The 12,389-nt window shown below is 49.5% G+C and overlaps 1 protein-coding gene across 1 annotated transcript in view; it reads right to left on the minus strand.

The window, feature by feature from the left end:
• LOC140197521 (dual specificity testis-specific protein kinase 2-like) overlaps positions 1–11,366 on the minus strand; it is a 134,112-nt gene extending 122,746 nt beyond the window's left edge. The window contains exon 1 of the mRNA XM_072257555.1: positions 9,660–11,366. Within this exon, the coding sequence (XP_072113656.1) occupies positions 9,660–9,878 (219 nt within the window). The 5' untranslated portion in view covers positions 9,879–11,366. The remainder of the gene's footprint in view (positions 1–9,659) is intronic.
• Between the last annotated feature and the right edge of the window lie 1,023 nt (positions 11,367–12,389).

The raw sequence follows: 12,389 nt of genomic DNA on the forward strand, positions 1-12,389 counted from the left end.
CTTTTCCCTTTGGAGCAAAGGAAGATGAGAGGTGACGATACAGGTGTACAAGATGATAAGAGGCATAGACCAAGTGGGCAGCCAGAAACTTTTTCCCAGAGTGAAAATGGCTCATATCAGGGACATAATTTTAAGGTGATTGGAGATGGTAGAGGCAGATACATTAGGGATATTCACAAGACTCTTAGATAGGCATATGATGACAGAAACATTGAGGGTTATGTCTGAAGGAAGGGTTGGATTGGAGTAGGTTAGAGGGTCAGCACAACATTGTGGGCCGAAGGGTCTGTACTGTGCTGTCGTGTTCCATGGCCTGTAAATAAACAAGGCATATTTCCTATTGTCAAACAAGAGAGAATCTACAGATGCTGGAAATGCAAGCAACACACACAAAATGCTGGAGGAACTCAGCAGGCCAGGCAGCATCTGTGGAAAAGAGTAGTCAGCATTTCAGTCTGAAATGTTGACTGTTCACTCTTTTCAAGAGATGCTGCCGGGCCTGCTGAGTTCCTCTAGCATTTTGTGTGCGGTGCTCGTATTTCAGAATGTGGGTAAGAGAGATCAGTGGACGATGGTCAGCGTGGAGCATTTCTGGACTGTACACTGCATAACTCTTTACACATAACACCATTGAGTGCATCTACGTGAAAGCAGGTGCAGGAGCCTCAGCCTCAGGACAACACCAGCCGGCAATCAGGAACAGTTATAAGACCAAAAGACATCGGAGCAGAATCAGGCCACTCAGCCCATCGAGTCTGCTCCGGCATGCAATCATGGCTGATCCTTTTTTCAGTTATCACCCTTCAACCATCAGGCTCTTGAACCAGAGGGGATAACTTCACTTGTCCCATCACCGAATTGTTCCCACAACACATGGACTCATCTTCAAAGACTCTTCATCTGATGTTCTTAATATTTTAATGCTTATTTATTTATGATTATTTCTTTATTGTTGTATTCGCAGAGTTTGTTGCCTTTTGCACAGTGGTTGAATGCCCAAGTTGGCGTGGTCTTTCAATGATCCTGTTATGGTTATTATTCTGTAGATTTATTGAGTATGCCTGCAAGAAAATGAATCGCAGGGTTGTATAAGGTGACATACATTGGACTTCGGCCACATTCCACCGAGATACAACACTGGGCGGCACGGGAGGTCGTTCCTGCCTGTGGCCATCGAACGTGCAGCTCCTCCCGTGGAGGGTCAGACACCCTGAGCCAATAGACTGGTCCTGGACTTATTTTCCATCTGGCATAGTTTGCATTTTGTTGTTTGATTGTTTGTGGTTTTTGTATTGCTATATTTACGCTCTATTCTTGGTTGGTGAGGTTGTAACAAAACCAAATTTCCCTCAGGATTAATAAAGTATATCTATCTATCTATACATGTAATTTGATAATAAATTTACTTTGAACTTTGAATTACTGGGCTGCTCGCTCCACACTCGTGAATGTGTGACTAAGCATAACTCAAACACACACTATAATGGGGGGTTTCCCAACCTGGGATCCACGGACCCCTCAGTTAATGGTAGGGGTCCATGGCATGAAAAGTTTGGAAACCGCTAGTCTATAAGTTCATTGATGAAACCACCATTGTTGGTAAAATCTCTGCAGGTGATGAGGAGGTGGACAAGGTGAGCAGCTCTAAGTTCCTGGGCGTCCTGGACCCAACACACTGATACAATCTCGAAGGAGGTACTCCAGTGGATTTGGTTGAATAGGAGTTTCAGGAGATGTGGTATGCCTCCAGAGACTCTTGCAGAATTCGACAGATGAAGGGTGGGGAGCATTCTGACTGGTGGCATCACCAGCTGGTATGGAGGGACCATTGCGAAGGGCTGAAGGCTCAGCCAGCTCCATCATGGGCACAAGCCTCCTCACCATCGAGGACACCTTCAAAAGGTGGTGCCTCGAGGTGCATCCATCATTAACCCGCTGGGACATGCCTTCTTCTCGTTACCAGCGTCAGGGAGGGGGTACAGGAGCTTGAAGACCCAGACTCAATAGTTCAGGAACTGCTTCCTCCCCTCCAACATCAGATTATGAACCCATACTAATACCTTATATTCCTATTTTTGTACCCTTTATTTATTTTGTAACTTATAGTTAATTTTCTGTCTTTGCACTGTACTGCTGCTGTAAAACAAGACATTTTGTGTTACATAAGGCAGAGAAAAAAAAACCTGATTCTAATTCTGAATCTGCCCGCGATGCTGCTATGGCTTCTCGCTGCACCTGTGCCTACAGTGACAATAAATTCCACTTTTGATAACAGTTTACATGTGCTGAGGTTGCTGCCTCCTTCAGTCCCTTTCAGGCAGCAAGTTCCAAACAAAATGACCCGCTCTGCTGATCCTGCCCTGCTGACAGACCCTCAGATCTTCAATTAGCTCTCCTCTCAGCCTTCTCCGTTCCAACGGAAAATCCCAGGATTGTCAGATTTAGAAGTTTCAGTTCAACCACCAAACAGGCAACATTCCTCTGAACCAAGGTGCACAACACAGTGCATATAATTCACACATAACACGTGCAGTAATACTACCACTAGTAAATTAATAAAACAATAAGGTGCTTTTGTGACCTGTTAGAAAGTAAACAGTATAACATTATTGGCGCTTCGTACGTGATGAAACCCGGGTGGAGGCAGGGCGTTCAGTAGTCTCACGGCCTGGGGGAAAGAAGCTGTTTCCTGACCTAACAGTCCTTGTCCTAGTGCCGCAGTACCTCCTGCCTGATGGTAGGGAGGGTCAAAGAGATTGCTGGATGGATGGGAGGGATCATTGACAATGCTAAGGGCCCCGCACATACAGCGCTCCTGATAAATATCTCTAATGGGCAGAAGAGGAACCCCAGCTGTCCTTTGCAGGGTCTCGCGATTAGATGCCTTGCTATTCCCCATACCAGACGGTGATGCAGGCCATCAGCACCCTCTCAGTGGTGCTCCTGTACAAAGTTGGTTAAAATGGGTCAGGGGAGCCTTGCTAAAAGGGACCTGTGCAGAAACGGTTCTGCCCAGAGGGTGGTTCGTACATGAAAGAAATTGTGAGAGGAAACTGGAGACAGGGAACAATCACAAAGCTTAAAGGCATGGAGATAGGCCCATAGGCCAAAGGTAGCAGTGGGGCTGGATTCGATGGTTACATGGGCAAGTTGTGCTGAAGGACCTGTTTGTGCTGTATCTAGCATCCTTCCTCAAACAAGAGGAAATCTGCTGAGAAAATCACAGACAAGAGGAAATCTACAGACGCCGGAAATCCAAAGCAACACTCACAAAACCCTGGAGGAACTCAGCAGCATCTGCGGAAAAGAGTAAACGGTCGACATTTCAGGCCGAGACCCTTCATCAGGACCGAGAGGGGAGGTGCGGGAATGAAAAGGTGAGGGGCGGGTACAAAGCCCAGCCAGAGGGTAATAGTGAAGGCAGGCAGGTGGGTGGGAAAGCTGAAAGGACTGGAGAAGCGAGTATCTGATAATAAGAGGAGAGTGGGCCACAGCAGAAAGAGAAGAAGGAGGGGATGAGGGAGAGAAGAAGTGAAAGGTCAGAGTGGGGAAGAGAAAAGGGCGAGGGGGAATTTGTTCACCGGAAGGAGAAATTGATTTTTATGCCACCAGGTTGGAGGCTACCCTCCTGTACCCTCCAACCCTACTGCAGAAGTCAGTGTAATGCTTTACAGTGCCAGTAATTAGAAAATTGGGTTTCAATTCCTACTGCGGTCTGTAAGGAGTTTGTAAGTTCTCTTTGTGACTGCAAGGGTTTTCTCCAGGTGCTCTGGTTTCCTCCCACATTCCAGAGACATACAGGTTAGGGTGAGTAGGTTGTGGGCATGCTATGTTGGCACCAGAAGCGTGGTGACACTTGCGGGCTGCCCTCGGACTGGGTTGGGCATTGACGCAAAGGATGCACCCCCTGCTTGTTCCAATGTTTCGATGTACATGTGGCAAGTATATCTAAAATCATATAAAGGAGATGTGGAGAATGGCCTACACAGCAGTGAGGGGATCAGAGCCCTAGACCATGGCAACAGGACCTTCGGCCTAACTCATCGGGGGGGTGGGGGGCAGTGATTTCAGGGGGAATTCTGGCTGAACTGTAGTGTAGTGGTTAGCCTAACACTTCACAGCACCGACTGTAAGACCGGGGTTCAATTCCTGTTGCTGCCTCTAAGGAGTTTGTACGTTCTCCCCGTGATCGCGTGAGTTTTCAGTTTCCTCCCACAGGCCGAAGGAGTACCGGTTTGGGTTAGTGAGTCGTAGGCACGCCGTGTTGGCGCTGGTGCTCGGCTTCCTTTGCCATGAGTGTTATCATTCCAGTGGCCTTCCTGACTGTCTGCTGCACCTGTGTGACCGCTTCACAAGGAAACCAGGTCTCAGTGCACCTCCCCCAGCTCAATCCATCACCAGTCAGATAATAATCTGTCCTTCGAATTTTAAAACCTTCAACCATTAGATAAATTCCATCGCCTGTTTACACTGCAGACTTCAGTGTGGGTGAACCAGCTTTTGTCTTTTGCAGGCCATGCGCACCATTTGTTCTTACTGGATTTCATCTGTCTTCACCTTTGTTCAAAGTTCAAAGCAAATTCATTATCAGAATATGTATATGTCATCATATACAACACTGAAGTTTGTTTTCTTTCACAGTACAACAAAGAAGTACAATAGAATCAGTGAAAAACTACACACAGAGGCGGACAAACAACCAATGTGCAAAATAAGACAAACTGGGCAAATAGAAAAGTGAAGAAGTAGTATTGAGAACATGAGTTGTGGAATCCTTGAGAGTGAGCCTATGGGCTGTGGAATCAGCTGAGGTGGGTGAAGCTGCCCACATGGTTTCAGGAACCTGATGGCTGAGAGGTAATAACTGTTCCTGAACCTGGCGGTGTGGGTCCTGAGGCTCCTGTACCTCCTGCCTGATGGTTGAGGGGTAATAACTGTTCCTGAACCTGGCGGTGTGGGTCCGGAGGCTCCTGTACCTCCTGCCTGATGGTTGAGGGGTAATAACTGTTCCTGACCCTGGCGGTGTGGGTCCTGAGGCTCCTGTACCTCCCTCCCAATGGCAGCAGCCAGAAGAGGGCATGGCCCCCAAGGAGAACGTCGCTGTCTTGCAGCAGTGCTCCTCTGGAGGGATTCCATTCAGATTCCCACCTCAGCGTTTAGCTGGGCCATCGTTAACATCACTGCAGAACAGATCTGCAGTGCTCTGGCTGAGATCCAATCAACCCTCTGGCTGCTCAAGGTCACTTCCTTCTTTTTTATTTGAATTTCAACTCCTTGGAGGTGAGGGCCTCTGCTCCTTTAACTATTCGGTGACTCCAGGCGCCGGGTTCGATCCTGACGTCTCAGCGTGGAATTTTCAGAACCAGAATCCACTGATGTACATCATGAAATGTGCTGCATTGCAGCATCAGTGCAGTGAAATACATAAAACAAACTATAATAAGAAATATAAACAAAAAATAAATCAGTAGTGTAAAAAGACAGCAAAAATAGTGAGCAGGTCTGATGGGGGAGGGGAAGAAAGTGCTCCCGAAGTGTTGAGCATGGGTCATGCTCTCGCTGTGACACTGTGCAGCCTGGAGTTTGGGATCCTATCACTGGCGATTCCTGGGGTCGGTACCGAAAATCGATGTCCAAAGGTCGATCAGAAGCCTGGAATTCAAGGCCTGGTGGCCAGAGCCCTGAGTCCACTGCGGCAGTCAGAGGCCCGATATCTGTGAGCCTACTAATCTAATGGGGACAGGAGGCCTAACTTGGAGTTGTAGGCCTGTCTGTGTGTTAGGGTGGGTGGGCCTACTAATCTAATGGGGACAGGAGGCCTAACTTGGAGTTGTAGGCCTGCCTGTGTGTTAGGGTAGGTGGGTGTGAGGGAGAAAAGGATATTGTTTGTCTGTTGTTGTTCTGCAGAACATTGTGTTTATGTTATGTTAGAGTCGGAATGTGTGGTGACACTGCGAGCTGCCCCCAGCACTTCCTAGGTTGAGTTGGTCGTTAACACAAATGATGCATTTCACTGTACAGTATGTTTCAAAGTGCACGTGATAAATAAATGAATCTGCATCCAAATCAGAATCCCTATCTGAATCTGAGTTTGAGTGAGAATAGGATTTATTAACTCAGAGCCAGAGGGAGTGAGTCTCTTCAAGATGGCACCGGGCTGTGCTCACCGTCGAGATCATGGCTCAGACCTCGTTGTGTTTTAAGTTCAGGGAAGGAGAGGCGTTAGGGGTTGTGCCTCCGCTCCGTGTTTGAAGAGGTAGTGAGTTCGAATCCCATTCCGGAGTCTGAACCCAGAAACTCTACATTGACAAACCCAGCGCAGGGCTGGGCGGTTCCACTGAACCATTGCTACAGCCCCACTCTCCGATGAAAGCAAGTGATAAGAGCTCCCAACCGCCGGCTTTCCCTCAAAGAAAAATGGACAACTTATCTCCAGTGTCCTGGTTGACATTTTTATCTCAACTGACACACAAGAACGGGTTATCTCAGCTATATCTGCCTTGCAGTTCGTTGGAGGCTGTGTTTGCCTCATTTCCTCTCTGATAACTGTGATTACACTTCGAAAAGTTTAAAAATTTTTTTAAAAATCCTCCAAATGAGGGGGAGGGGGAGAGAGGGGGAGAGAGGGGGAGAGAGGGGGAGAGGGGGGGAGAGGGGGGGAGAGGGGGGGAGAGGGGAGAGAGGGGAGAGAGGGGAGAGAGGGGAGAGAGGGAGAGAGGGAGAGAGGGGGAGAGAGGGGGAGAGAGGGGGAGAGAGGGGGAGAGAGGGGGAGAGAGGGGGAGAGGGGGAGAGGGGGAGAGGGGGAGAGGGGGAGAGGGGGAGAGGGAGAGAGGGAGAGAGGGAGAGAGGGGGAGAGGGGGAGAGAGAGAGAGAGGGGGAGAGAGGGGGAGAGAGAGAGAGAGAGAGAGAGAGAGAGAGAGAGAGAGAGAGAGACAAGGAAAACATTTTCACTTGGAGAGTTTATGAGTGTTTTGGAATTTTCTTCCTCAAAAGGATAGTGGATGCAAAGACTGTGAGTCATTTTTCTGGCAGAGACAGAAGAATTCTTGATAGAGAGGATGTTGAAAGGCCACCAGGAGGTAGACAAAAATACAAAGTCAAGGTCACAATGACCAAACTGACCATGATCTTATACATATACTCCTTTATGTGTTTGGGTGACAGAATGTATGTATTTATGTAGGTCATTTTTTATTTATTAGACATACAATGCAGCACAGGCCCTTCTGGCCTGCTGAGCCACACCACCCAGCAATCCCCGATATAACCTTAGCCTAATCCCGGGACATTTACAAAGACCAAGTAACCTACTAATTGGTATGTAGTGTATGTCTTTAGTTTGTGCACGGAATCTGGAGCACCCGGAGGGAACGCACATGGGGAGAATTCTAGCGACGCTGGAATTGAACTCCAAACTCTGGAACAGCCTGAACTGCAATAGTGTTGCTCTAACCGCTACACCATTCCTCTATTTCTCATTTGATGCTTTATTTTCTCTATTAAAGGTACCAGGTACGCACTCTGTTAAAGTGAATTGCCACCAAAACTTCCCAGCACCGTCTGTGGGCCTGACCTTGGTGACCACCCACCCACAGCTGTCTGAACATGGGGGGGATCTGTCTCATTCACTGTCCAGATTCCATGTCCGGGCAGCCAGATCCCAGTGCTAAGGGGAATCCTCTGAAGAAGCAACTGAGACACCTTTGACAGCTGACACGTTGGGGTTGGGGAGAACAGCACCTTTTGACAGCTGGCAAAGCGGGAAATGGGGGAGAGCAGCACCTGAGATGTCCTTGACACTTTTGACAGCTGGCAAAGCGGGAAATGGGGAGAACAGCACCGGACATCTTTGATAGCGGGCAGAGCAGGGGATGGGCAGGAAATACCTGAGACATCCTTGACATGTTTGACAGCTGACAAAGCAGGGAATGGGAAGAACAGCACCTCAGATATCCTTGACACCTTTGACAGCTGGCACAGTGGGGGATGGCGAGGACGGCACCGGAAATCTTTGACAGCTGGCAGAGCAGGGGATGGGCAGGAAATACCTGAGACATATCTGACATGTTTAACAGCTGGAAAAACAGGCGATTGGGAGGACAGCACCAGAGACATCTTTGACATGTTTGACAGCTGACAAATCAGGGTATAAGGACGACAGCACCTGGGACATCTTTGACGTGTCTGACAGCTGGCAAAACAGGGGATGGGAAGGACAGCACCGGAGGCATCCTTGACATGTTTGACAGCTGACAGCAGGGTATGGGTCGGACAGTCAGCTGTAAAACCTATCAGTGATTTTAATGAGGTTTCTGACATTTGGGAAATATTTAACAACAATTAGTAGTGAAACACAGGCCCTTCAGCCCAACCATGGTGCCCACCCAGCTAGTCCCAATTTCCTGCATTTAACCCATATCCCCTTAAGCCTGGTCTCTCCATGTACCTGTTTTTAAATGATATTATTGTACCTGTCTCAACCAAATGCTCTGGCAGCTCGTTCCACACACTCACCACCCTCTGCATGGAAGGAACCCACCTCCCAAGGCCCTTTTAAAACTTTCCCCTCTCACCCTATATCAATGTACGCTGGTTTTTGTCTCCCCTACCCTGTTCCCATTAACCTTCTCTATCACTCACAATTTTAAACATGAGTCATCCCTCATTCTCCTACGTTCCAAGGAATAAAGACCCAGCCTGGGCAACTTCTCCCTAGAGCCCAGTCCTGGCGACACTGCTGTAAATCTTTCCTGCACTCTTTCCAGTTTGACAGCATCTTTACCCGACAACCATCAGGCTCCTGAACCAGCCTGGGTAACTTCACTCACCTCAACACCGGAATTATTCCACAACCTATGGACTCACTTTCAAGTCAATGCAACTGATATCCTCAATATTATTTATTTACTTTTCTTTTGTATTTGCACTTTTTTTATTGCACATTGGTTCTTTCTTCAACCTTTGTGTGTAGTTTTTCATTGATTCTGTTGTATTTGTTTGTTCTACTGTGAATGCCCACAAAAATATCAATCTGACGGTCGTATACTGTGACGTGTAAGTGTCTATTTATTTTACATTTTTATAATTAGAGATACAGCAGGGTAACAGGCCCTTCCATCCCAATGAGTCATGTGACCAATTAACCTACTAAAACACAAGTCCTTCAAACGTGGAAGGAAACGGGATCACCCAGAGAAAACCCATGAGTTCACAGGGAGAAGATACAAACTCCTTACAGACTGCAGCGGGAATCGAACCCGGGTCACTGGCACTTCAATAGTGTCACGCTACCACACCGCCCCTGAACTATTTAGTAATGCGCCATACTTTGGTGATAAATTTACTTTGACCTGTAAGAGGGTGACCAAAGCTGTACACAGTCCTCCAGGTACACCCTTTAACCTGACTCTGCCAGGTGAGGGTTTAATCACGCCAACACCGCAGACCAGCCAACGTGCATTTCCGTCCTGCTCTTCCCATGTCTAACAGGTTGTCTCAGCCTGTGGCCAACCCAGGAATCAACTGCATGTGAAACAGTGGGCAGCACTGCAACCCTCTGCCACGTTACAAGACTGGCAAATATCTCCAGTCACAGAACTTGCCCGCTACTCAAGAGCAATGCCAACCACCAGCACAGGGGACCACTCAAAGCCACCTACCTTGAACACCTCAGAGAAGAATCCCGATCCGATCTTCTCGCAGTAGAAGTCGTCAATCCTGGCCAGGGTGGAGACGGCACTACGGAGGGCCCTGTACGACGAGGGGCGGAGGCAATTGCACCCGGACATCGAGCCCGACGCGGGAGCTGAGTGAGGTCCACAGTCAGGTACCAGGACGTCACTGGACAAGTCCAATCGGAGGGCTGGCTCCCGCGACATTTTCCGCAAAGGTGAACCCCCTCCCACCCAAACTCAATCCAACCACAATTTACATCTTCCTCTGGCTGTCGACAGGGTGGTGGGAGGGAAAAGGGGCGTTCCCATAAGCTTAGAGAAGAGTCTTCACACCATCAAGCCAGAGATTAGATCCACTCTGGGCATCCTCCGTATCAGCAGGGCCATTCACAGGCGACAGAAGACAGGCAGCAGATAATTATCCAGGACTGGCCTGGATTGGTTTGCAAATCATTTAGTTACCCAATAACAGATAATAATCCATCAGTCAATCAACAATCCGCCACTGGTTAATTGATAATCCAATTCTGATCAATCTGTGGCCCAGCAATGGTTCATCAATAATCCAATATTGATAAATCAGTAAAACGATGGTCCATTCATCAATAACCTGGTCGTGATCAATACATAATCCAATAATGGTGAATTGGTAAGATTGTATCAAGTGAAAGTCCAGTCAATCTTCAAGCCCTCAAACTGAAGAGCAGTAGATGTCCTGAACTTGGATCAATAAACACCTCTCACCAGGGAGAAGGCCAAGAGTGTTCACTGTCCATGGACTCGCATCCTCTGGACACAGTCTGGGCAACGCAAAGCAATGCTGGCGCCCGGGACTGGCACTGTTAGGGAAGGACCCCGCCCTTCAACGTGGTAGAGAAACAGAGCGATCAAAACAGACTCCGGGTCCAACCCAGTCCCCCGCTCGGGTCCCAATACCACTCAGCCTACTCCTGATTTTATTCTGGATTAAACTGCTCCTGGTCTGATCCCGCCCTGCCTGCTCCTGACTCCTGGTTTTCTCAGCTGCCTTCCGATTTGATCCTGGTCCACCTGCTCCTAACTCCTGGTCTGATCCGGGTTTAACTGCTCCTGGTTTGATCCCAAATTAACTGTTCCCTATTCCTAGCCCGAACCGAGTGTCCTCTGCCGGCTCATGGTCTGATCTCAATCTATCCCATCATGATTCCTGGTCTGATCCTTGTTTAACTGCTCCCCGTTCCTGACTGTCTCCTCCTTATTCCCTATGTAATCCCAGTCTATCTGCTCCTGGTCTGATCCCAGTTTCCCCTACTGGCTCTTGATCCATTCCCGGTGTATGTTCCTGATCCGATCTCGGTCTGTCTCCTCTGTTCCTGCTCTAATTCCAGTTTATTTACTCCTGTTCTGATCCCAGTTTCCCCTGATCCCGGTCTATCCAGTCCTGGTCTGATCCAGGTCTGTCGGCTCCCGATCTGATCCCGGTCTTATTCCTGGCCTGATCCCGGTTTAACTGCTCCCGGCTCCCGGTCCGATTCCGGTTTATCCGCCCGGGCTCTGCCGCCAGTATCTCCGCAGCCCGCTCTTGCTCCAGCTCCAGCTCCAGCTCCGGACGGGTCAGGCCTCCCGCTGTCGTCCCCACCCTCTCCTCCCGGGCTCCGCCTGCAGCGCCACCCGCTCTCGGGATCACGGAGCTGCCGCCCTGCGCACGCCGAAGGGCTCCCGTTCCTTATGTGGAGCGGCGAGGGCGGAGAGGCTGCAGCGGGGCGGCGCTCCTGTCTCCGCCCGCCCCGCCGCCGCCCGCAGGCACCGGGCGCCGCCTGGGGGTCGCTGCTGAGCCCAGCAGCTTGTTACCTCTCACCCCCCCGCCCGTCAGGACAAAGCCAAGTCAGTGAGGGGCGCAGGCTCTCTCCCCCATCGGGGATCTGCTCCTTTCCTGTGCCGGGTTCCCGCTCGGTCGGCTGCAGCACCGTCCGCCGAGAGACCGAACAGAGGACCGTATCACCGAGAGAACTACCGGGGTCCCCTTCTCCCCTATCTGTGACATTCACCGGGAGCTTGCCGATGCATTGTTGGGGATCCCGACCGCTGGTCCCACCATCTCTCTGACCCGCTGCCGTCAGGAAGGAGGTACAGGAGCATCAGGGCTGTCAGACTGGGTAACAGCTTCTTCCCCCGGGCCGTGAGACTAATGCCAACACCGAGGTCTCCTTACCGGGACAGCGAGCGGTTCACTGTCCTGTTTACCTGTGCTGCACATTACATGCTTTTTTTGAATTATGTTTTACTAACTTATTTGTGGTGATATTTTGCTTTGTGTGCTCTGTGTGATATTATGTATTGTGGGTGCACCCTGGTCTGGAGGTAGGTACAGTGTTTCGTTTGGTTGCAAATATGTGCTGTCAGGTGATGATAAACTTGGCAGGATCTCCCAGTGGCCACAGATTTTAATTCCACATCCCATTCCCATTCTGACATGTCTGTCCACAGCCTCCTCTACTGTCAAGATGAAGCCACACCCAGGTTGGAGGAACAACACCTTATATTCCGTCTGGGTAGCCTCCAACCTGATGGAATTAACTTCCGCTAATGCCGCACCTCCCCCTCGTACCCCATCCGTTATTTATTTATATACACACATTCTTTCTCTCTCTCTCCTTTTTCTCCCTCTGTCCCTCTCACTATACCCCTTGCCCATCGTCTGGGCTCCCCCCCCCTTTTCTTTCTCCCCAGGCCTCC

This window comes from Mobula birostris, chromosome 5 (assembly GCF_030028105.1).
Source record: "Mobula birostris isolate sMobBir1 chromosome 5, sMobBir1.hap1, whole genome shotgun sequence".
Taxonomy (NCBI): domain Eukaryota; kingdom Metazoa; phylum Chordata; class Chondrichthyes; order Myliobatiformes; family Myliobatidae; genus Mobula; species Mobula birostris.